Below are 23,588 nucleotides of genomic sequence, written 5' to 3'. Positions count from 1 at the left end.
ACAGGGCCTGTCCTGATGCCCCCGGAACACAGAGCAAGAGATTATAGAGAAAGCACCACAGCAAAAGGTGAAACAAAAACTTGGTGTTTAATGAATTGTATTCCTGTGTACAGCTCAGTACGCACTGGGGGAAGCACTGCCCACCATCTATTAAATACACTGAACTATCTGTACAGCTCTGCCAACCTAACAGTAACTGGTTGATTCAGCTGAGACACTCACTTTCTTTTCTTACTTAACAAAATCAACTACTTGCTGGCAAACCACCAGAAAGTTTAAAACAGTACAATTACACCTTCCCATAGACAGACCAGTTAAGACACTGGACCTCAACTGCCCACCATGGCAAAGCCTAGGGAAAAAAAAATAGTTTCCTCTGCAAGTAAGAGTGACAAAGCCCAGTGCTGACTTAATCCCTCTAACTAACTAACTAACTACCCATCCAGCTGCAAAGCATTTTAAAACAAACATGTATCAAAGGTCCAGGACAAGCCCAAACACTGCAAAAACACAGGTGAGCTTCAGCCTCCCTGGAGCAGAGATGTCTCACACAGCTGCCGGCAGCGTGACATTATGGTCCTCATCGGTTTCTATTCCAACTTCCTCCTGTAGAAGACCAAAACAGGCTCTTTAGCAGGTGTAACAGGACAGCCACTGACTCCCTTGGTGGGGCAGGAACAGCCACTTTGGGAAAGCCTGGGCAGAGCAAGGCTTTTGTACTCACAAAGAACTGCTTCTTGCTTTTGGGGTATCCTTCCAGGATGGCATCGAGCAGCTCAGTTGCCTGGCAAGACAGAGATGATGATAGTGAGCTGCTGCGGGACGTGCATGCAGAGCTGTCAGACCTGGACAGCTCTGCTATGGCCCACAGGGACGGTCTCACATGCAGAGTGGCACAAAGCCAGCTTTTGTGGCAATAGCTATTTCTAATGCAAGGAGAGTTTGTTTTATTTACTGGTGACAAATAGCGTATTCAAGGGCGGGGGTGGGGTGGGGGGGGTTGCACATATAGATATTACCATGACAGGGCCTCTTTTCTGGAGACCTTCTTAGTACCCATATTGGTCTCTAATTTAGTCTACTTGACCCTGATAATGGTATTCTGAGCCCTGTCAATACAGAACTCTGTATTTACCAGTTAAAGCATTTGCCTGAAGCCTCCGCACAGTCCTTCACAGCTCAAGGGAAGCTGCTCAACTTGCAGAGGAGCTGGGCTGCTCCCCGAGCTGCCTAGTGGACTGCACCGTCCCCAGAAGGCTGCCAGTGGCACCGGGCGACTATCACTGCCATCGCCGCCCCTCCCTTCGACAGGGAGACCCTTACCATTCGCTTCCTCCTCCGCCACTCCTTGCAGTACAGCTTCTGCTCGCTGCAAACCTGCAAACAGCAGGATCGAGCAAGTTAAACAGGGCAACAGCCACCCACCAAGCCCCGGCAGCTCGAGGCAGGGAGGCAGCTCCAAGGAGGGAGTCCTGGCTACAGCTAAACGGTTACTGAACATTAGGGCAGCGCCCACCATACGGCGACTGGCTGACACAGCCCATGTTTGGAAATGATCTTCCCCCTGTTTTTGAAATGGATCACCCAAGACAGGCAAACATTGAATTAATAAAGTGCCCAGTGACCACCCAAAGCAAAGGCTTGCAAGGAAGGGATGCACCTTAGGGAATTTCCTAAAGACGCTTCTAAGAGGCACCTTATCAACACGCCTACACAATCCGAGCGCACACACAGGGGCCGCAGAGCGCACAGGGGAGAGGCTGAGGCCAGCGCATCGCACTGCCTCTGTCATACTGCTGCGAGTCAGACTCGGGACAGAACAGCAGTCAAATGGGGCTAATAGGAACAGCTGAGTAACATCAGCCCAGAGAGGCCGTGAAAAAGTGCACCAGAGCCACAGGCAGAAGCCTTAGAGGCCAGCTGAGAGGACTCCAAAGTCCCAGCTCTCTCCCATATACCTTCTGGTTGCTTGGTATTCAAACCCCGACCCCAAATGCTTTTCAACACCTACGACACCTCGGACACAGCGAGGAGGGAGGCTCTCAGGAGAGACCGGCTGCCCCTGCTCCAGCACCAGGAAACCTGGCGGAAGGTTTGCGATACGTGGGCAGCCCCGAGCTGGGCCCGGCTGCGTCCGCGCGTCGTGGCCCCCCGCGGCTCTTTACCTTCTCTTTCTCCTCAGGAGTGACGTGGTTGGTGGCAGATTTAATCCTCTCCAGTTTCTCTGTGTAACTTGCACAGTCCTTCTTCAGCTCCTCGACCTCCCTGGCCATCTCAGGGGTCGTCATGGAGCCGTTCAGGTCCTTCAGCTCTGGGAGGGAACCGCCGATTACCGGCGGCCCCGCTCACAGGTGCAGCCGGTGCCGAGCGGGCCCGGCCGAGCAGCGCAGACTCACCCGCCTCCATGCGCCGGCAGCTCTGCTGCAGCGCCTGCACCTCGGTGGAGAGCGCGGCGATGTTTCCGTCCAGGCCGCGCAGCTCCGCGTCGCTGGCGGCCGGCAGCTGCTCCTGCCGGGACACGGCGGCTCAGCGGGGCGGGCGGCGCCGCCGGGACGGGCAGGACGGGGCGGGACGGGGCTCACCTGGTCGGCGAAGTAGATCTTCTGCTTGCCGTAGGCCTTCTCGCGGATGCGGCCCTGCTGCGCCAGCTGCTCCAGCGCCTTGGCCACCGCCTGCGGCACAGAGCGCCGTCAGCCGGTCCGGCCCCGCCTCGGCCCCCCCGGGCTGGGCCCCGCCGGCCCCGCCGCGCTCACCGCCTTGCCCAGCCCGTGCTCCCGCTGCAGGTTCCCGAAGGCGTCCTGGGCGCTGTAGGGCCGGTTCTGCTCCTGCAGGTACCGCAGCAGGACGGCGGCGGCCGCTGCGGGACAGGCCGCCGGTCACCGCGGCTGCCGTGGCGGCCCCGGCCCCGGGAGCCCCGGCCCCGGGAGCACTCACCGCCCGCCGCGGCGCCCTCGCGGCCTTTGCTCATCCTCCGCTTCTGCCCGCCGCGCGCACCCCGCTCCCGCCACCCCGCGGCGGCGCTGACGCACTTCCGCCGCGCCGCTTGCTCTCCGCCAACCCAGACGAGGAGGGGAGGAAAAGAGAGCTCTGATTGGTCGGGAAGGCGGAGCCGCGCCTCCGATGGGGTGGGGCGCCGCCGCGGGGCGGCAGCCGAAGCGGCCCCGGCACCTACGGGAGGAGGAGCCTCCAGTGCAGTGCGGGGGCGGGGCCTCCAGTGCCCGGGGGCGGGGCCTCCGGGGGGGTCCCGGGGGGTGGAAGAAGGGCCCCGGCGGGGTCCCGGTGCTGGGAAGGGCCCTGGGGCCGGGTCCCCCCGCGGTCCCGTGCTGAAGGAGCAGGCGGAGGCGACTTTCGTAACCAACAGTTTTACTGGAGGGGCCGGGAGCCCCAGGGCAGTGGGAGCCCCCACGGCTCCAGCCCGTCCCCGGGGTCCCGGCTCTCGCCCGGGCCGCACGGGGCTGCCACGGAGAACTGTTTTTCAGCAATGTCACTCGCTTCACAAGTTACCAGAGATGCGGGGAGCAGCCGCGAGCTCCCGCCGAATGTCACAGTCACAGCTGCAGCCACAGCTGGCACCATGCGCGAAACCAGGCAGGCGCGTTTTCCTCCCACAAAGTCTTTTTCCGCGTGAGGTGGAAAGGTTGACACGTCCCGTCAGGACTACGGCTCCGGAGATCCGCACGCTTCAGCCCAGCAGCGAGGAGAAAAGCCGTCTTTAACGTTCATCGACCCTGGGGCTGAAGCCCGGACACAGTGTCTCTTTCCACTGCCGCTGGTTCAGAGGCTCAGCATCAAGAGAAAGCGTACGGTGATTTCAGGTGCAGCCTGCAGTTGTGAGGCTCCTGCATTTCTACCTCCAGGAGACGCAGCAGCCTAACAAAACGGAGATGATTAAGCCAGCGGTCTTCCAAAGCGTAGCAGCTCCCAGCACTTAAGCACAGAGAAGTGATGCCTCCTTCTTGCAGGAGATAAGGAGGAGCTCCTTGACCTCGAGCTCCTTCTTATACTTTACCACTGTAGGGTATTTTCCTATAAAAGCATTTTCTAGACAAATGAACACTTGGAAAAGTGACCTCAACCTGCAGAAGACATCAGTACCCTTTCATAGCCCCAGAAAAGATAAGGAAGGTAAAACTGCTGCTACTAGAAACTTTCAGAAATTGAAGTCTTTATAAAATATACTACTGTCCTCTGCCATTAGATGCAGCTGATGACACAACGATAGCAAGGACAGTACAGGAGAGAAGAGTACAGAAAAGATGTCAAGACACTTAGCGTGCACTGAAAATGACTCAGAATGATAGACAATCAACCCAGTTTCTCTCTCCTACAAAGTGCATTACCCCATTGTTAACCCCCATATTTTAGTTGCTCACGAGCAGCAATTTCTCTATAAATAGGAAAAAGAACATAAAGAATCAGAATTACCTGTTCCACAACGTGGTACTGGGCAAATAAGGCCAGACTCAAAATGCTCTCCAAGCTTTCAGTTCATACCACACCACCCCCAAAGGTGGCAAAGCCTATCAGCGAAGACATCAAAAAAGAAAGAAAAATCTAGGGCGTATGACAGAGGAAACATTTCTTTTAGCTCCACAGCAAATAACCAAGAATTCACAATTTCTCTCAGTTCCCTCGTACTGGTACCCCTGGAATCCTTCTCCAAACAACCCCCGCTGGCAGAGCTCTGAGCAGTTCTCTAGCAGTATAACAGAGACTGAGCTTTCAGGAATTACCCGCTTGTTACGCCAGCTGCATCACGGCACCGTGTGTGCCTGGAACGCTGTAAGACTGCGTATTTTACCTTTAGGTCTGATGGGGTTTGGAGATGGCTTGATACTACTGTACAGTGCAGCTGCTCCCTTCTTATCCCAGTCCTCATGAACAATCCTGACATCTTTCCACTGCGGAGGCAAATAAAACATATCCGATGATAGGAGATCCCTTGTCTACACATACCCAAAGCTGTAATTCACCTGATACAGGGCAGTTTCAAAAAACTTTTGAGAAGAACTGTGCAGATGTTTTGAGCTCAGAAATCTAGCCCACACTGACACGGCCCTTGACAAGCTGCGCAGCCAGTGGCACAGCAGTTTCTCCTTAGACATTGTGCCTAAGGCGGCAATTTCTGTAGAGTCAAAAGCAGGGTTTTTTTTTCCAGCAGCTTTTTTAGGTAAAATTAATCTTGCTTCACCAAAAAGAACATTAGAACCCCATGGGGCAGTAAGAGCTACACAATGTCAGGCCCCAATTTCAGGCCCAGAACTATTTAAAGTGCTAGTTAGTGGCTTGTTCAGTTATTGCTCCCAAGAAATTAGGGGCTTCCAACAACTCAGTTTTTGTCATAGCCTTTAAGGCAAAGCAGTGACAGAAGATGAATGCTGTGGCAGCAGTTACTAAGAAGATGGCTCATGCTAAACACTGTCAGGTACCATCACTATACAGTCCCATCCACCATGAGGCAGAAGGGAAAAGAGGAGACTAGAAAGCATTCAATAAGTGACCAGAGCAAGGTGAAGAGCTCTCTCACAGAAGAGAACTCAGACATCCCAAGCTGAAATAAGAACTAGGTTTTAAACCCACAAATGACTGCTAAGTATATGTAATACACAAACTTGGTCACTTGGTACCTCCCAGCTCTGTTAGGGATTTGGGACAGGCTGTTTACTTCGGGTGCCAAAGGCGGCTGACATTTTATCGGATGATAGTTTGTCCTCGCAAGGCCAAAATGAAGATTTTTGCTAGTATTAAAGCAACCTGTTAATAAAGCCTCATTCTTACTTATGGCTGAAGACAGCCACATCTGCCTCCTTGTCTCAATTCCAAGGACAGTCTAAGTATCTGTATGGCCAATACTTTTAGGCAAGCAGATTTAGACAAGAAAAAGCACATAAATGGGAGTTTTCCTGAAGAGGTAAGTTGTTTGCTGCACAAATGTGATCTGTACCAGTTTCTATGGCTTAGAAAAAGCAATGGGAAAGCTCAATGACTCAGAAAGGGCTGGAAGGCTTGGGCCATCCAGCTTACAGAATGTCTCTCCCCTGTAGATTGCTGGTTTGTTTAAGCGACCATAATAGTTGCAAGCTCTTCGGTCACTTGTTGCTTGAGCTGGTGTCCTCCATTCAGTTCCTACTGGCAGGTTTTCAACTACACAAAGCTGTGAAACAATGGGCTGTCTCAGAGACCAAGAACAAGACTGGCCAGGGAGGCCAACTCCACTTCTTCCCTCCTCCAGAAAACCTTTCCCTAGTAGTTCCCTAAGAGGCAGTGTAAGGGAAGTGTAGTATTGCTAGTGTCCATGCTGAATGTGTTCTGGAATAACACAGGGAAAAAACTGTTAGTTCATTAGTTTAGGAAAGCAACACAAGAGCAGCTGCCACATGCAGATGTTCTTTGCGGGATTCTAGTCATCACAGTAGATGTCTTATTGCCATTATGTCTCTTACAAAATAGCATCACTAGAAAGCTTGAACTGGAGATGAGTGGTCATTACAAGTACAAACATTTGTGGCAGTACACTGTCATGTCCACAACAGAGGCAAGATGTCAGTTTCTACCCAGAGCTGGATATTGCTGGGGGAGAAGAATCAAATTCTATGCACATTTTAGAAGTAGGGATGGTTATTTTAAAGACAGAACAGCATCAAGTCCTAGATGCTAGGTCTGAGGGGAAACCAATCCCATTCACCTTGTTATGTATCAACCCAGGAAGGTCAGCCGCAAGATTGTTCTCAGTGATGCTAAGTCAGTCTGACTAGCGGTCTCTAGAGCTGTAGACGCCAGATTTATTGTCTTAAGTGTGGAAGTTTGGAGTAAGCAGCATCCTGGCAGATAATGCAGGGCAACGCATGGGTGATTGTGGAGCTATCACATCAACACCTTTTCCCTATGAATTACCAGTGTAGTTTATTTTAAAATCCAAGCGAGGCTACAGAGTCACATGTCACAGTGGTGTTCCCAGCCAGGATTGGTTGTCATATCACTTGTACTCACACAGGAGACAATTTAGGTAACTGTGCAATGCCTTTTTCTTCAAGGGTTCCCCTCCACGATGTACAACAGAAAACCAGAAGGGAAGTGATGTGATTGCTTATTGGCCCCGTGAGCCCGCAGGATCCAGTTGGTTCAGCTCAGACTGATCCAGCAGTTCAAAGTCATCCCCTTCTGCATCAGTGTCCAAATCTGAGCTGGCCGTTCTGAGAAAGGTCTTTGCACCTCTCTGGAGATTGTCACTGCGTGAAGAGCCTGGCTGAGAGGCTCCTGATAGCGCAAGCTGTATCATCCCTCTGGTGACAAATCCAGCGATGTTATTAGTGAGATTCTGTACAGATGGCAGTGCACCAGATTCTTCCTGGTCATAAGGGAGATGCAGATCTTCTGTTACTTGTGGGCGGTAGGCAAGACTTGGAATCCCAATGCTGGTGTCATCTTCATCATCTATGCCAGTTGCTTCTGGGTTTATGGAAGGGAAGTCAGGGAGATCCCTGGCAAAAGATTCTTCTGGGTCACTGTGACCATCCAGATCTAGAAGAGGAGAAAGAGTGCTTTAAATGCATAGTACAAGAAAAACACCTTTCGGGCAAGGGCAGCACAGCACACAAAAGCTAGGCCATTGCCTCACCGAGATAGACTGGCTCTTATCACCTCACAGACCAAACTTTTTAATCAGCCCTCACATAGCTATCACAGACGCCTGCTTACCTCCCAGTTCACTCTCCAGGAACGCAGGTGTCCAACAAGACACTTGCTGCCAGAGGAAAGAACCCTCTCCCACATTCAGCAGATAAATACAGAGTACGGGAGGGTCTTAGAAGGGAGAGAGATGACTGTGTCTGTACTCTAATGATAGGAACAGACAGACAGGCCAGTCACAGTGACAGAGCTTATGCTACAACACTTACCCCTAAAGTTATAGGCTGGTAGAGCTGGATCTGCCTTTGAAGAGAACCTGTCATTGCTCTACCAAAGTACCATAGGAATTAAAAAGGAAGGTCTGTTCTGAAAAAACAGGTAGTTCCATCTCATCTTAGTCAAGACAGACATCAAACAGCTAAAACTTAAGGACAGAAGGGAATACACATTCCCTCCAACCTGTCACAGAGGTGTCTGTGCAGCATTCCAGATCTTTGAGAAACTGCCCATTTCCTCTCACCTTCGGATCCCTCTGTCAGTGGAGTCTGGCCTCTTGAAAGGTTAAACATCCCGTTTTCAGTGTAGGAAACCTCAGCATCTGAGTGCTCCGAGTCAGAGATGGTTAGTTCCTTGGCAACCACAGAGTCATCCAGCTTTGAAACAGGAGATACAGTTGAAAACACCAAATAGTAGAAAACTTATATCTATGCCTCAAGACAAAATACATGATCCGGTAACTGTCAGTTTAATCTAATCCTCATGGAAAAGTGGCATCTGAGGCTCATTTCATCCTTTACTATCTAGCCCAGGAGATACTTTGTACAGTAGCTCTGGACATCCACGATACCCATTACCCTTAAAGGCCAGCTTGGAAGCAAAACCAGGCTGCTGATGGGTCTGCAACAGCACCTGAAAACACTAGCCGACTTCTTCCATGCCCAGGAGAGGAAGCCTGGAAGTAAAGGTCTAGTGAGGAAGAGATTTCAGACTTTACAGGTACAAAGATGCAGCATACTTGAGCAAGACAGAACAAGAAAGAAATTCTCCCAGCAAAGAATACCCTGATCCGATGTTCCATCACAACTCAGCTACAATGTGTCGCATATTGGGCCGTGCACTGCATGTCCATGAGATGCAGCCAGTTTGCTCTGTTCAGCTGAGATTTTCTGTTTCAGAAACATGATGTTACCTTGGGACAGAATGCAGCAAGCTCCTCTTCGCTGTCACTCCCATCATCTGTAGCCTCCTGATTAAGGCCTCTCTGACGCACTGCCAGAAACCAGAGTCAAAGCCTATTATTGCTGTTAGGACAGAGGTTTGTACAGGAACAACCCTAGGCCAAGCAGGAAAACCCTAAATCGGCAAAATGGGCATAACATTAACATGCTTTGTTCCACAACAGAGCCACATAATCATTTCTGACTTGGGCTGCTGCAGATCTTTTGCCAAGATGAACATGCTTAGCAGCTACCTTGTACTGGAAAGAGAGGAAGGACTGTCAGTACATCTGTGATATGGAACACTCAGTTCTGGCAGCAGAGAAAGGGAGAGGCTCAGCACTGCTGAGAGCTTAGACCAAGTGCTCATCGGAAGATTCATGTGGAAGTGAAGCTGCCTCACTACCTTCCCAAAGCATTTGCAAGTATTTGCCAAAAGCACTGTAGTGGCTACAATGCAACACATGCAATGCTGTCCCACTCCAAGACCAGGGGTGTGTTTCAAAAGCTGTTTCAGATACCGAGTACCTACGTCTGGAGAGTCAGAAATACACTATGGAGACTTACATTGCTTTTCCCGCTGCTTTGACATCATGTAGCCTCGAACACCGAAATCCAGCCGCTGCAGAGCTGGCTCCAGCTTCATGAACATGCGCTGCCCCAGTCTGTGGTACACAGCAAGGGGCCACAGCAGGATGAAGAGCACTGAGGTAAGTGGGAAGGCTGATTAGACGTTTGTTCAGTATGCTACTTAGCAAACATCTTGCCCATTTTGTGATGCAGTGTAACACACATACAGTATGCAAGATCTGAGTACTGAAGGCAATGCTGCAGAAGGCAGTTAGAACCGGTGCGATTGTCTCTGACGATTTAACAAAATTGAGAGGCCAACCTACTAGCACTCAGATCCATAGTTTCCAAGCACTCAAACATGCTATGTCTTGACTGGAGACTTTGAGTCCCAGACAGGAACCACCACATTCCAGGAGGAATGCACTGTTTTTAATATTAAAGCCATTCATAGAAGCCTTGCTTTTCAGCAGAAGAGCCCCGTCCCTCAGACATTCAAATCCCACTCATCTCTACCCCTCTTCATTTGTGAGTCTATATCTGGCACAGGGATCTTCTACTTACACAGAAAGTATGAGAGCAAGAGTCCAGGGATGTACCGGCCCAGAACAGCCAAGAAAGTAAAGACTCCACATACTAAAAGGCAAAACTGAAGACATGGGAGACAGTGAGTTTCCAGAGTTAAACACTGGAATCATTCAGTTCTCAACCACCTTGCCCTCTGCAGAGTTCTAGGTAGTGAAATCATAATTTTAACGACAGCAAAGACTTCCTAGCGTTCAACTACACTATTCTAGGATTAGAACAGATACGAGAAGTATCTGGCTTTAAAGTGATAAGCAACATAACAAGGTTTCTTGTCACAGAATATAATGTGCTTCTCAAAGCAGGCATGCTAAAAGCAAGCAGGAGGTTAAAGAAGACAGAACTCTTCCAGGTACAAAAGTACAAGGAAACTATCGCTGTGCCACAGGTTCTTCTTTGCATAAGCCTCAAGAAAAGGCATGAAACTTTTTGCACTGGTTCTCAAACTGTTAAAATCAAATGAGGAAATGAGTTTGACAGACACTTAAAAACCAGAAACCTACAGAAGGAGCAGCTATATTTTCACCTCACTAGTGCAATCAACATGCCAACACTTGCTTTCTCCTCCCTCCCCCACAATCTGATTATTTTGCCTCTGCTTTCTATTCCTCTCTACCACTTAATAGCCATGTTGTTCTGGGAGACCTCCCATGGTAACCTCCCATGTTTGGAATGCATTCAGCCAACTCTGGATGCAACTCCAATGGGATACTAGCAGTCAGCAGAGGTTGGATACCAAATATTTCATTTGCTAAAGTTTGTACTTTCTTACCTTGCCAGGGTTTTGCCTCTTGAAAATAAAGAGATTTCTTAAGAAGTTGGTCCCAGCCACCCATCCTTCAGCCAAATGGTGACACAGTTCTGGCACTCCAAGCAGCCGAGGGTGAACATATCCCCAGCTGCAGTGAAGGTAAGAATTCATGAACAGATATTACTGCATTGATTTCAGTGCAGAATTAACTTATTACAAAACACTTGGCTCAGTACTACCTTCTCTTCTCCCCCAGCTGCTGAGCTCTAGAAATGAGGGTCAGTGTGCCTTTCAAAACACAGCCTTGTCAAAAGCAGCATTTACAGGTACATTTCTACAAGTGTCTCAGTTCTCTCATAGCAGCTAAGGAGCAGTAATTTGAGTCACTCAGTCTTTTGTCTTGGACTAAGGTTTCCATGCTACCAGAGGGAAAGGGCAGTGCAATACAAGCTATCTTTCTGGAGCAAGTTCCAAAAGCAGTCAGCTTCAACTCATTATCAAGAAAACTTTGCCAGTAGCCAACAAACTGCATGAAATTTAAAAAAAAAAAAAAAAAAATCAGGCAGCATCTCTCTGTCAGTTTAGCTGAAGGCAAAAGGACAAAGAAGAAGCAAATCAAATGAACTCATTTGCTTTCTCTGCATTTCTTTGGTCAAGTGCAACTGCCAAGAATTCAGCATGAGGTTTCCAAGCAGCTTTGTACCATACTTTATACATTCAGTCAATTTTGAAGGCATTATGTTTGGCAAGTTCTATTAGTGCTTCTTAACTGCTAGTCACAAGGACTTGAAGCTTAGCAAGAGCAATTCCTTTTATACTTGGGCTCCTTGCAAAAAAAAAATTTGTCATCTGGCAACAGATCAAGTGATTTAACCAGGAGTCTGAGCATCCAGTGTGGCTCAGCAGCAGAAGCAGGCAGAAAGGTGTGTCCAGAGAGAGGAAGGTGTTATTTGTAATGCAACACCCCAACATTTCTCAACCCATTATTGATGCTGCACTCAGATCATAACTATGCAGCGACAACTTCTGGGACAAGCCTGTTAAACATCCCATATCTAGTCTCAGAAGGCTGACTTCAGTATTTCCAGGAAAAAAAAGTTATTTTCCTGATACTGGAGACCCATACAGAAGGAAGCGTTTTTAAGGCAGCACCTCTAATTTAAGGGGGTTGAGAAGAACTGCTGGGGCAATTTTTACAACACTCAAGCAAGGATTATCATAGTCCAGCATCAAAGCAGAGGTTAAGTATTACGGCCTGGGCAAGTCAAAAACTTGTCACAATGGCTTGACAGAGTCCAGGGCTCCATCCCTCCTCCCCTAAGCAGCTCCCTTCTACCCCTTCCTTCCCCTGTCAAAGAAGCCAATATTACAAACATACGCAGGTAATAATTCTATTGTATCACAGCAAAGTACCAAACAGTAGAGGATTCAATTAGTTTCCTACCTCTCATTGTCTAATTCGTCAGGTCTTGCCACTAAAATATTAAGAACAGACACTAAATTAGTTGCAAGGAATTCTGCCGCGAGAATGCTTAGCTCTGGGGATATAACTAAAGCTTTAATGAGTTGGGAAACACTTGGAAAAGACATTAACTGCAATTAAGAACCAGAGTTGCATCGCTCTGAAGCACATTCTGAACTAGTACATGTAACAGTACAAGACTGCAAGTCGGCCTCCTTGTTGCTCCTCAGTATTGTTGGACAACATCTAGAAGGCTGCTCTGGTTACAGCAACAGCAAAAAAATACCACTTTCACCTACCTCCCTCCCCCTGCACCAACCCAGATGGTGAAGGAAGAACAGCCTGCTTATTCAGAGGCATCAGAAAGTTAAGTCTTTTGATACTTCGTCACCCAGATTGGTATTTGAAAAGTGAGCCAGGGATGTATCAGTTATCCAGCCAAATTAAATCTAGGTTATGAGGGAGCTGGAGAGATAACTCTCCCTACTTCTCTGTAAGTAGAAATACTGCAGTTATATAGTCTGAAAAAAGCTGGTGCTAGAAATTGAGTAAAGCTTTAATGTCTTCCCAAGAACTACAGAGAACACAAGTTGAAGCATGAAAGCTGGCAGCTGTACTGGCTGGTTAGTTAGGGAACCAGCTCTGGGAGCATGCATACCATACACACTGCTTCCAAACCCATCCATCCACGCAAAGTGGATAAAATCCAGAACTGCTAAAAATGCTGTTTGTCATGACTGTTATTATTACAAATGATAGATAGAACTGCTTTTTTACTAAAAGTTTAACTTAATTAGCAGCCTTTAAGATGCTTCTCCGTTCAAAAAAAATCTCTACTCAGTAGGCAAAGCTGGGATCCATCTTTATCCTAAAACACCAAAACTGGCTTATTACAGATTCAGAGGAGAAAGGTAGACCTCACTTTCTCGCTTTTGTACTGAATGCTTGGAAGACAAATCATTTCTTCAAAACTTGTACTAATTCATATATATCAGATGCTTCATACCTGCACACTACCGTTTTAGTGAGTTACTCTTCTTATTACAAAGTTCTTCTGTTAGCAGAATATTCTATACAACATCAGCTTAAGGCTGCGTAGATCATTCCCTTGTAACTCAAGGATATCTTATCTTTAACGGATAAGATTAGACAGAAGTGACAAGCAAAGATGGCAAAAGTCCAAACTAGCCAATATTCCAACACACCCTAAAATCACACCTGGCAAGTGAACAAGGGCCTGGGATAACACCCCACAAATAGAAGCGTTAAACACAGAGGCTCCCTGGTAATGTTTTAAAGGATCTCAACTCTCTAGCAAGTGAAACACAAGAGGGAATTCCCAAGATTACGAGACGAATGCCAATGCCATTTGCATAAAAAGCTCATCTTACTTTTACATAGGTTAGGTCTTTGCAAAGCAACTCCAGGAAGAACAAGTGGCACATAATAGCTACAGTCTTTTTGCTTGCTTCTAGATTAGCAAAGCAAACAAACAAACAAACAAAAAAATCTAACCATTTAACACCAAATGGTGCAGAGAGTGCATACTCCTACAGTTAAAAATAGTGCTTGTTTTTTCTGGTACTAGTTCAAACGTTGCAGCTTACCTCCAATTTCAGGCCAGATTTTGTTCTTCCACTGATCTAGGCAAACTACTACTGTGAGGGTGAACGCAACCAGGAACACCAGCCGCAGGGAAGTGAGAGCAAAAAACCTACGGGGAAGAAACGAAGAAATCGGTCCCGGAGCGGGTCTGCAGGACACGTGCCAAAGCAGTAACACAAACCAGTCCCGAACTAGCCAGTCCTTCGGCGGGGAACACCGAGCAGGGGCTGAGCAGCGAGCACCCAGGCTGTGCCGGAGGGATTTGCCCCGCCGTCGCCCTCAGGCGGCTCCGCGGGCTTTTATCGACCCGGGCCAGCTCCAGCGCGGCCGCCGCGGCTCACGGAGGGGCCCGGACCCGCCGCCCGCCCCCGCCGCCGCGGATCAGCTCTGCGGCAAGGAGGAAAAGGCGCCGGGGGTCGGAGCTGCGGGGCCCGGCCGCCGCCGCCGCTCACCCGAAGAGGCCGTGCGCCGCCGCCCAGCACAGCGCGCTGCGGCCCGGCCGCTCCCACACCAGCGCGGCCTGCGCCGCGCTCAGCAGCGGCTCATAGGGCCCCAGGCGGCCGCGCAGCGCCGCGCTCAGCGCCTGCACCCGCCGCTGCCGCTCGCCGGGGCCGCCGGGCCGCGCCGCCGCCGCCGCCATGGCTCCCTCACGGCGTCAACATCCGCCCCGCGCGCGCGCACGGCCCGCCGGTGACATGGCGGCGCCCGGCGCCGGAAGCCGGGGCGCAGTGGGCGCCGCCATGGCGGCGCAGGCGCCACCGCCCCCTGCTGGCCAGTGCGCACGCGCGTTGCCAGGGTGCCGCGAGGGGCGGGGGGCGCGAACGACAGTCTCCCGGAAGTGAGCTGCGCGCATACTCAGTGCCGTTTGGCGCCGGGCGGGAGACAGCGGCGGGGTAGCGGGGAGCCGGTGCGGCGCGGCGCGGAGATCGGAGCGGAGCGGAGCCGGGAAGCGCGGGGCGGCGCGGGGCAACGGCCGTGATGCCGCGGGAGATCATCACCCTGCAGCTGGGCCAGTGCGGCAACCAGAGTGAGCGGGCGGCGGGGCAGGGCGGGGCGGCGCGGGAGGCTGTGGAGAAGGGGGCGAGACCTGCGGCGGGGCGGGGCTTGCTGCGGGGCGGGGCATGCGTGCCGGGCTTTGGGCGGGGGCGGGGCCTAATACGGGGGCGGGGCTCTGCGCGGGGGGCGGGGCCCGTGCCGGGGCACCGCGGGGGCTGCCCTGGGGCCAGCTGGGGCCCGGCCCGGCCCCGGCGACCGTGCCCGGCTTTGGGCCTGGCCCGGCCCAGCGCGGCCCCCCTGACTGCAGCCGCCCCTGACTGCAGTCGGGTTCGAGTTCTGGAAGCAGCTCTGCGCCGAGCACGGCATCAGCCCCGAGGGCATCGTGGAGGAGTTCGCCACCGAGGGCACCGACCGCAAGGACGTCTTCTTCTACCAGGTACCGCAGGCCAGTGCTGTCTGGCGCCCGGTCCCGCCACAGCTGGCCAGGCCGGCTTTGGGATGTGGCGTGCCACACTGCTGGCAACCCATCTGCCCCTGAGGACCGCGAGGGTCGTTCCCGACGGCTCCAGCTCCCTCCCGCAGCCCCGTTCGAGGGCTCGCGGGCTGACGCTGGCCCTGGGTCGGGTTATTTGAGTGGCGGACTCAGCCAAGCTCTCCTGCTAGGCAGCTTGCTGTCAGGGCTCTGTCTGTGCTCCAGTTTCTGGAAATGGATGTGTTGCGGAGGCTGGTGGAGGTAGGACTGTAGTGGCTGAGAAAGACTTCTATAGTTACCACGTTACATAACCGCTGAGACTGCAAGCCCTGTATGGAAGAGCCACCTCGCTGCTCTGCGTGCCCAACGTTCATGATAGGCTCTGGGGCTCAGAGAGACTGCTGCATTACAGACAGCGCACAACAAGTTTTTCTACCTCATCTTCTGTGTCGGAGATGACGCTGTGTTGTGCTCCGCTGTGGCCAGGGGGTGGCACACTCAGTTGCAGTTTCTCTTGCAGTAAAAGGCTGCACCGAGTTGCGACTGCATCACGATCTCACTGTTCCTTATTAAAGGCAGATGATGAGCACTATATCCCACGAGCTGTGCTTCTGGACCTGGAGCCCCGAGTTATCCACTCCATCCTAAACTCCCCTTATGCCAACCTCTACAACCCGGAAAACATCTACCTGTCTGAGCATGGAGGGGGAGCTGGGAACAACTGGGCCAGTGGTTTCTCACAGGTAACAGGCTCTGATGCTCTTGTGTGCAAGCACTTGTCAGTTCCTTAGGCATGAGGGTTTATCGTGGCCTTTCTCGTGCCAGGCTCAGTACGTGCTATCTGAAGAATACTGTATTATTCAGCCAGGACTTATGACTGACACTTTGTGGCACCCCTTAATGCAGGGTCACATTGCAAATCTGACTTGGCTTCACACCAGGTTTGAGGGGCTCTTTACCGTTCTGTGCAGGAAAGGAACAAGTCCTGTTTTGGTTTTATCTCACAGGGAGAAAAAATCCACGAAGATATTTTTGACATAATAGACAGAGAAGCTGATGGGAGTGACAGTTTGGAAGTAAGTAAATCAGGGGGCTTTTGGTTCCAGTTGCCCTGACTGGTGATTTCAGGGCCAGGCTGGTTAAAGGGGCACCAGGGATACCTACAAGAGCTCAGAGACGTCGAGGAGAAGGGGGTCTGGCTCTTCGGCTGCTTTGCCTTGTGCATCTGGCAGTGCGTTGGCTACCATCCACATAAACCTATTTCCTGTGCGTAGACAGACAAGGCTCCCTGGTGTTTGTGTCAAGCTGTCACATGGCAACAAGGGAAGGGAAAATGTGATTGTAAAATAGGTTGGCAGAAGATCTAAGAGCAGGTTGTTAGGCCTGCAGTGGATGGGAGCTGCCCTAAAGTCAGGTAGAGGGAGTTTGGCCTCAGGGACCCTAGGAGGAGGGGAATAGCACAGAGGGCCCAGAGAAAGGGCTAAGAACACGTACCTTCACTTTATTTGACTGACTGAATCCTGAAAATGACGTCCAAGCTATTCTGAAGCCTGTTTAGGGTGGGAGGAATCCAGGAGGCTCCTGAGCAGCAGTTGCTCTTCTTGGCAAGTACAGAGAAGTGGGTTCCTCCCACGCTGGCAGAAGTGGCATGATTAGCGAGTGACTGCCGCTGTGGTCTGGAGGAGACAGCGCTAACCTCCACGTACCGTTCAAAGGCTTCACCTCTGTGCTCTCAGCAGCTCTTGTTGTAGGGGGTAGTTCTCACCCTTGCTGGCAAGTCTCTGCTGGTGGTGGCGGCCCACCCTGTCTCTGCTCTGTCTGCTCTTGGGGCTGAGCTGGATCCTGAGCTGCCTATGTTCTGCTTCTTTCCAGGGATTTGTGCTTTGCCACTCCATTGCTGGTGGAACAGGCTCTGGGCTGGGCTCGTATCTCCTTGAGAGGCTGAATGACAGGTGAGCATTCAGCCTTATCCCCTTCCCTCGTGGCAGAGTCTGGCCCAGGCCGGGCACTCTGCCAAAGCACAGAGCCTGAGAGCGCTGACTCAGAGCCTGGGCTGCTGCCCCCACCCAAACACTGTCTTGTGCAATCCCTGGCGAGCTGCCCGGGAAGGGATGGCTCCTGATATGCCTGAGGACTTCAGAGGCTCTGAAACTGGACTCATGCTGTCCAAATTCTGTCTTCCCTTGGCTGTTCTTATCAGGCAGCTGCCTTCTGACTCCCTGACTGCTCTGGGGAGAGTGGGAGGCTCTAGCTGTGGGCTCTGAGCTGCCATCCCTGCCTGTTGCAGCTTGCAGCCTCTTGAAAAGGCTTGTAAGCGGCCGCTTAATCAGCCTGAGGATGGCTCAGCCTTGCCTGTAGCTCCGTCTGGCAGCCTGCTCCTGTGCTGCTAGGGTAGGCACTGCTGGGACAAATCCTCTCCCTCGCTGGGAGCTGAGTCTGGCATGCAGCGCCAGTGACTCACTGCTGTCCTGGGCCCTAGAGACTGAAAAGGGAGCTTGTGGGAGGAGAGAGTCAGGCTGGTGATGTTAACCCCTGAGATGGCTGGGCTTTCTCACCAGGTATCCCAAGAAGCTGGTGGAGACCTACTCGGTTTTCCCAAACCAGGATGAGATGAGCGATGTTGTAGTGCAGCCATACAACTCTCTGCTGACGCTCAAGAGGCTGACTCAGAACGCTGACTGCGTGGTAAGAGTCCTGCCGCGTGTCAGGCCAGGGGGGCAGCCAGTTCCTGTACGGCAGACCTGTCCCCAGCAGCTCAAAAATGCAGCCTTTACTGGGGCAGGTGCCATAGCTGTGTGGGACGAGCGCTGCGGCGAGAAGCTGCAGCCTGCGCAGCCCCAGGCACAGCAATGAGCACGCAGTTCCATTTCTCCGTCCAGAAGGACTGAGCAGATTTGGTGGTGCCAGGGACAAGGGCTCTGCGCTAACCCCCGTTGAGCTGTCCTGTTTGGCATTTCTGCCTCTTGGGTACGGCATATTCTTCCCATGGCAGTGAGGGACTGGAGCTGGCTGTGCTTCCTCTGCGCAGCTGTGCTGCTACCTTCCACTTGAACGTGAATGCACCACCACTTTCAGCACCCACCAGCCCCAGCCACACAGCATCTTTAGCCTACACATCGGCCTTCTGTCAGGTCCTAACCAAGACACTTGCTCATCCCTCCCAGCTTATCTCTGCACTTGGCAGGGCAAGAGCAGCTGTGCCAGAGTTGCTGAGGGTAAAGGTCGCTTGCGAGGTGCTGGCCCAGAGGCAGTGCTCTCCTGGGAGAGCGCTGGGGAGCACAGCCAAGACAGGAGGGAAGAGCTTCCATTGACAGTGTCGGTTACGCTCCAGGAATGAGTCAGCTTGTGGTTTCAAGTGTCTGCCACCTGCCACAGAGGGCTCCGCCAGGCTGTGGCGCTCAGCGCCTGCCCTGGGCCAGGCTGCGTGATTTGGTGCCCTCATACACCTGGCTAGGGCTGCATTTCTTCCGGGTGCCTCTCAAGACTCTTCATGGAGCTGGTTTTCTTTTGTAGGTGGTTCTAGACAACACGGCCTTGAATCGGATTGCGACAGACAGGCTGCACATTCAAAACCCATCGTTCTCCCAGATCAACCAATTGGTGAGGAAGACTTTTCCCTCTGGAGAGGCCAGCATGCGACTTCCCTGGTGTCTTCCAATTCAATCTGAAACTGCTCCATGGGCTGGACCTGATGGTGGGCAACCTGGAGCCATGAGCAAGGGCCCTCTGCCCTTCCTGGGAGTCTCCTCCCTAGGCTTTTGGCGAGGCAGACTCCACGGGCACTCCAGCTTACTCTTGGCTTAGCTGCATAAAGCCGGATTTTGAACTCGCTCCATGGCCACGCAGCGACCTGAACACTGACCCCAGTCCTCTCTCCCCAGGTTTCTACCATCATGTCGGCCAGCACCACCACGCTCAGGTATCCCGGCTACATGAACAACGACCTCATTGGGCTGATTGCCTCGCTGATCCCCACGCCCCGCCTGCACTTCCTCATGACGGGCTACACACCTCTCACCACAGACCAGTCGGTAAGGCTGCCCGCCGGGGACTTCTCCCGTTCCCCCAGGGCAGTAGGAGCGCCACGCTCACCCTTGTAACATCCCATCCAGCCCCATAGTTTTGGCGTGAGCAGTAATTGCATGCTTGTAATCCCAGATCCACGTGCAGCCTGCTCATGTGCCAGCACATGTGTGATATGGATTAGGCGTGAGCAGGCAACTATGCTTGTGCTGGGCTACCTAGTGCATGCATCAGGATGTTTTTGACAGGTAGGGCAGACGATGCACGACCTGGCAAAAGCTGCCCTCAAAAGTAATCACAGCAAGCCTGCCGAGGCAGCCCTGCCACTCCTGTTGCCTCGGTGGGCCACCAAGCTGGGCCCTTTGGGTCAGAACACTGTTGATCCTTGTCACGACAGCACTGAACAAGGGCCCCCGATGTCAGCACCATCCCAGGGATCGACCTGCACTCTGGGAGGGGATTGTTACCCTTGAGCTACATCAATTGCTACCACTCACGTGTAGCTTGTCCCCAATCGATGTCCTACCAGCCACAGCCCAGGCCCCCCCCAAGCTGTGGGGGAGGATGGAGCAGTTTCATTTTGAGAGACGCTCACCTGTGTTGGCCACGTCTCAGTTCTGCTAGGAGCTAACAGCTGTTGTTCTCCTCTTGCGTGCATTTCCTCAGGATGTTACTCAGAGAAGCAAATCTGAAAAACTGCTGGCTCTGAAAAGGGTATCGAGTGTGTGAGCTGTCCTCCCAGCGAGGAGTGCGGGGCGGGGGGTCAGCCAGCTGCTCCAACAGTGCCTGAAACTGGGCTGCCACACACCCCAACAAGCTGTCCTTGCTACGGACACTCTCCTTTGGCCACTGCACTTCAGGAGTGCTGTGGCCGCTCTGCCCCACGGGCTCAGTGCAGTGCGGCAGGGAGACGGCGGGTGGGGGATGAGCTGCAGCTGGGACCGATCCCCTTTCCTGTTCTCCTGGCCCTGCCCTTGTCTTGGCAGCAGAACAGGAAAGAATTCAGATGGCAACAACATGAAACACTTCCCCTGTCACTCTAATCTCCCTTGAGCTTGACCCTAAGCCCCTGCTTTGTTGTGGGAGAAGCAGCTCAGCTCCCCTGTGTTGGAGGCTATGCTAATGCTCTGGTTCGCAGCCTGGCTGTGCCTGTTGTGTGACAGATTTCCCTGCCCTGCATGCATGTGGCTCCATCCCCAGGGTTGAAGACTTCTACTTTCAGCTGCCTCTGCTCCTGTGTGCGTGTGCAGGGCAGTGGGAGGGCAAGGGAGCAGCATGCCCATTCTCTCTGACCCCCTGGCTGGTGTTCACAGGTGGCCAGCGTGAGGAAAACCACAGTCCTGGACGTGATGAGAAGGCTGCTGCAGCCTAAAAACGTGATGGTGTCCACAGGGCGAGACAGGCAGACCAACCACTGCTACATCGCCATCCTCAACATCATCCAGGGGGAGGTGGACCCCACACAGGTGAGCTCCTGCAGGGACAGTGTATCACAGCCTTGTTCGGATACTGTTGGACACGACATGGCCTGCCAGAGCAGGGCAGGGTCTCCGTCCTCCTGTGCAGGGATCCTGGAGAGAGACTGAGGTGCCTGAGAAGTGGCTCCAGGTTGCTCCAGTGCAGGCCCTGGCCTTGCGGAAAGGCTGTTAGCTCTTTGCCGTGAGGAACCTGCCTGCCATTTGCTGAAATCCACCCTTCTGAGACCATATGTTCTGTAAGGAGCAGCTCCTGGGTTGGCTGGGCAGGAACAGGCCTGCTGGGCTGCTCTGCCCATTACCCTGATGCCCCTTACTGTTCTCATCCCACCAGGTTCACAAGAGTCTGCAGCGAATCCGTGAGAGAAAGCTGGCAAATTTCATTCCCTGGGGCCCTGCCAGCATCCAGGTGGCTTTGTCCCGGAAGTCCCCCTACCTGCCATCTGCACACCGAGTCAGCGGCCTCATGATGGCAAACCACACCAACATCTCTTCGGTGAGTGTCTTCCCTCTAAACCGCAGGCAGCCGCAAATGCATCTTCTCTTGGTCTTTCGTGCAGCTGCAGTAGGGCCTGCAGATGAGGGGAGGGTGGCCGCTTCCCTGCTGGAGCGCGTCAGGGCACAGGTCCATTGGGGTCCAATGAGTCTGGCTGTACTCTCTAGGCTGGAATACCATCCCTGGTCCCACGCCACAGGGACAGGCTGCAGCAGGACCCCCTTCTTCCTTGGCCAGAAGCAGCCTCAGAAGCGCGAGCTGGTCCTGAGCATTGGTTGGGCGCAGGCCTGGAGCTGCTTGCCTGCCTTCCTCCTTGGCAGCAGCCTAGCGAGATTGAAGGCCACATCCCCCTCTCCTTTGCGCGGGGGTTCTCTAGGGAGCTCTGGCCCATCTGACTGTGCTGTGTTGCTCTCCAGCTGTTTGAGCGGACGTGCCGACAGTACGACAAGCTACGCAAGCGGGAGGCCTTCCTGGAGCAGTTCCGCAAGGAGGACATCTTCAAGGACAACTTTGATGAACTGGACAACTCCCGGGAAATCGTGCAGCAGCTGATAGACGAGTACCACGCGGCCACACGACCCGACTACATTTCCTGGGGCACACAGGAGCAGTGAGTGCCCTGCCGTGGGACGGGAGGGTCTCACAGCTGCCTCCGTGCACGACGGCAGGGTTTCTCTCTGCTGCATCCACGTTTAGCACCCCCCAGCGCTGCCCGGCCGTGGGCGGAGTAGTCATACCTGCTGCACACACACACACTGCATTCCTCAGCAGAAGCGGCTCTGCGAGGGGCAGCACTGCCCCTGGAGACCCTTGGCAGGGAGGCAGCCTCCGCTCCACTACATGCCCTGGCCCAGGATGGGACTGGGGCAGCTGCTCACTGTGCTGGTAGGGATCCTCTTCCCGTGGGAGCAAGTGCTCACGCAGAGGAGGATGAGAGCAAAACCTGGGGCCTGGAACAGGCCTGGTCCAAAGAGTTGGGCCTAGAAGACCCCTGTGGCTAAAGGCTCTGTGTGGCTGAGCTAGTCCTTGCCCTGGGCAGGAGCCTCGTTCCTCCTTTGCCAGGTCAGGCCTGGGGCACAGGCTCTATCTATATTTTTGTAGGTTATTTTGCTTTAATAAAGGCTGTTCCTGCACTGACTCTGCCTGCATGGCTTCTGGAGGGAACGGGCCGGGCGAGGAAGCAGACAAGGCTGCCAGGGCCAGTGCTCGCCTTGCCGAGCTGCCTGGCTGTGGCTGCAGCAGCCTCAGCACACTAGCAGGAAGGTAGGGGCGATAACAAGGAATAAGAGGGCTGAGCTGCGGTCTGCTACCGGCTTCCTTCACCCTGCGCATCTCAGGGAGCGTGAGAGCACTTGCCTGTCCTGAGGATCCATCAGGGACTGCTCCAGGAGCTCCGGGGTCAGGCTGAGCAGGGCAGGAGCCACTCTCAGCCGCTGTGGGTGCAGGTCAAGCAGGGCCGTTTCCCCGCGTGGCGGACGGCATTGAAACGGTGCCGGCTGCTCACCTGCACGTCCCGGGTGGCGTGTGCGGAGCCAGCCCTGCCCCGGCGGGGGAGCCAGCCGGCAGCCTGCCGTCTGGGCAGAGGGCGATGTCAGGCCTGCAGGTGCCGGGCGCCTGGCGCAGCAGAGCCAGAAATACTGGAACGACCTGCCGGCGCGGCCTGACCGAGGACGGGAGCCGGCACCGCCCTGCCTACCCTGCGCCCAGAGCGACGCCGGCACCAGCGTTAATGTTTCACGCGCAGGTGAGGCTGCGCACCGGCAGGGAGGCCCTGCGAGGGGCTGGCCGTGTCCTCCTTACCGCTCCGGCTCCGAGCTGGATGGATGAGGGCTTAGAGCTTGCTCGGGCCGGCCGGCGTCACTGGCTGCCGGGAGGGAGGGCCAGGTCCGGGCCTGCCCCGCACGAGCGGTGAGTCAGGCTGCGACGGAAGGGGGTGTGGGGCAGCGCTGGCACCAACCCAAGCCCAGGCAGCCCAAGGTGAGAATTAGCCTTTTCCTCTGACCCTGTGGCACAGAGCAGCAGGCTAAAAATATTTGCCCGCCCCAGCAGCAACAGGCTCCCACGCCCTCTTTGGCACAGGCCACACAGGCACCCAGTGCCGGGGCAGCTCCCCCTCCCCGCGGGCGCAGCCAGTGCCAGCGGGTGCCGGGGGGAGCGGGACGCGGAGCCCAGAGAGCTGGCTGCGCTGTTGATTAAATGCCAAAGGGCACAGCGAGACGGGGCAAGCTCCCAGCGCTCCGGCTGCCTGGAGGGACAGTGGCTCCCCTCCCCCAAGGACGCGCTGTGCTGCTCCTCCCCGGCCGGAGC

At 53.6% G+C, this 23,588-nt stretch overlaps 3 protein-coding genes across 5 annotated transcripts; 1 reads left to right on the top strand and 2 right to left on the bottom strand.

Moving 5' to 3' along the window:
• Positions 1–68: 68 nt before the first annotated feature.
• Positions 69–3,042, bottom strand: PSMC3IP (PSMC3 interacting protein). Of its 2 annotated transcripts, XM_067311957.1 has the most exons (8): positions 2,935–3,039; positions 2,754–2,857; positions 2,583–2,672; positions 2,397–2,508; positions 2,166–2,311; positions 1,324–1,377; positions 725–784; positions 69–606 (listed from the first exon to the last, which is right to left on the bottom strand). In XM_067311957.1, the coding sequence occupies exons 1-8, from the start codon at positions 2,966–2,968 to the stop codon at positions 547–549; spliced, it is 660 nt and encodes a 219-aa protein (XP_067168058.1). In that variant the 5' UTR covers positions 2,969–3,039; the 3' UTR covers positions 69–546. The 2 variants fall into 2 exon arrangements, with proteins under 2 accessions (XP_067168058.1, XP_067168059.1); XM_067311958.1 differs by lacking the exon at positions 1,324–1,377 and having other exon boundaries at positions 2,935–3,042.
• Positions 3,043–3,346: 304 nt separating this feature from the next.
• RETREG3 (reticulophagy regulator family member 3) lies at positions 3,347–14,814 on the bottom strand. 2 transcript variants are annotated; one of them, XM_067312198.1, is made up of 9 exons: positions 14,675–14,814; positions 13,822–13,928; positions 12,197–12,227; positions 10,774–10,900; positions 9,981–10,065; positions 9,414–9,551; positions 8,819–8,898; positions 8,150–8,282; positions 3,347–7,521 (listed from the first exon to the last, which is right to left on the bottom strand). In XM_067312198.1, exons 1-9 carry the CDS (start codon positions 14,812–14,814, stop codon positions 7,088–7,090), a joined length of 1,275 nt encoding a protein of 424 aa, XP_067168299.1. In that variant the 3' UTR covers positions 3,347–7,087. The 2 variants fall into 2 exon arrangements, with proteins under 2 accessions (XP_067168299.1, XP_067168298.1); XM_067312197.1 differs by lacking the exon at positions 14,675–14,814 and adding an exon at positions 14,272–14,459.
• TUBG1 (tubulin gamma 1) lies at positions 14,767–22,418 on the top strand. Its single transcript, XM_067312196.1, has 11 exons — positions 14,767–14,846; positions 15,139–15,251; positions 15,863–16,030; positions 16,295–16,363; positions 17,160–17,239; positions 17,846–17,972; positions 18,801–18,887; positions 19,169–19,318; positions 20,624–20,776; positions 21,120–21,281; positions 21,698–22,418. The coding sequence occupies exons 1-11, from the start codon at positions 14,798–14,800 to the stop codon at positions 21,893–21,895; spliced, it is 1,356 nt and encodes a 451-aa protein (XP_067168297.1). The 5' UTR covers positions 14,767–14,797; the 3' UTR covers positions 21,896–22,418.
• Positions 22,419–23,588: the final 1,170 nt, after the last annotated feature.

The sequence above is a fragment of the Apteryx mantelli genome, chromosome 28, assembly GCF_036417845.1.
Source record: "Apteryx mantelli isolate bAptMan1 chromosome 28, bAptMan1.hap1, whole genome shotgun sequence".
NCBI classification, from domain to species: domain Eukaryota; kingdom Metazoa; phylum Chordata; class Aves; order Apterygiformes; family Apterygidae; genus Apteryx; species Apteryx mantelli.
The sequence above is the reverse complement of the archived record's forward strand: the minus strand, read 5'-3'. Positions and strand labels throughout refer to the sequence as shown.

Bases quoted from the DNA above. Each gene is read 5' to 3' on its own strand.
- PSMC3IP (XM_067311957.1), bottom strand. From the start codon at position 2,968: ATGAGCAAAGGCCGCGAGGGCGCCGCGGCGGGCG. The intron at 2,858-2,934 runs GTGAGTGCTCCC...CCTGTCCCGCAG, and splicing joins CGAGGGCGCCGCGGCGGGCG to CGGCCGCCGCCGTCCTGCTG. The intron at 2,673-2,753 runs GTGAGCGCGGCG...TCTGTGCCGCAG, and splicing joins AGCACGGGCTGGGCAAGGCG to GCGGTGGCCAAGGCGCTGGA.
- RETREG3 (XM_067312197.1), bottom strand. From the start codon at position 14,459: ATGGCGGCGGCGGCGGCGCGGCCCGGCGGCCCCGGCGAGCGGCAGCGG. The intron at 8,899-9,413 runs GTAAGTCTCCAT...GGTTTCTGGCAG, and splicing joins AAAGCAGCGGGAAAAGCAAT to TGCGTCAGAGAGGCCTTAAT. The intron at 7,522-8,149 runs GTGAGAGGAAAT...CTCCTCTTCTAG, and splicing joins ACTGACAGAGGGATCCGAAG to ATCTGGATGGTCACAGTGAC.
- TUBG1 (XM_067312196.1), top strand. From the start codon at position 14,798: ATGCCGCGGGAGATCATCACCCTGCAGCTGGGCCAGTGCGGCAACCAG. The intron at 16,031-16,294 runs GTAACAGGCTCT...TTTATCTCACAG, and splicing joins GGGCCAGTGGTTTCTCACAG to GGAGAAAAAATCCACGAAGA. The intron at 17,973-18,800 runs GTAAGAGTCCTG...TTTCTTTTGTAG, and splicing joins CTCAGAACGCTGACTGCGTG to GTGGTTCTAGACAACACGGC.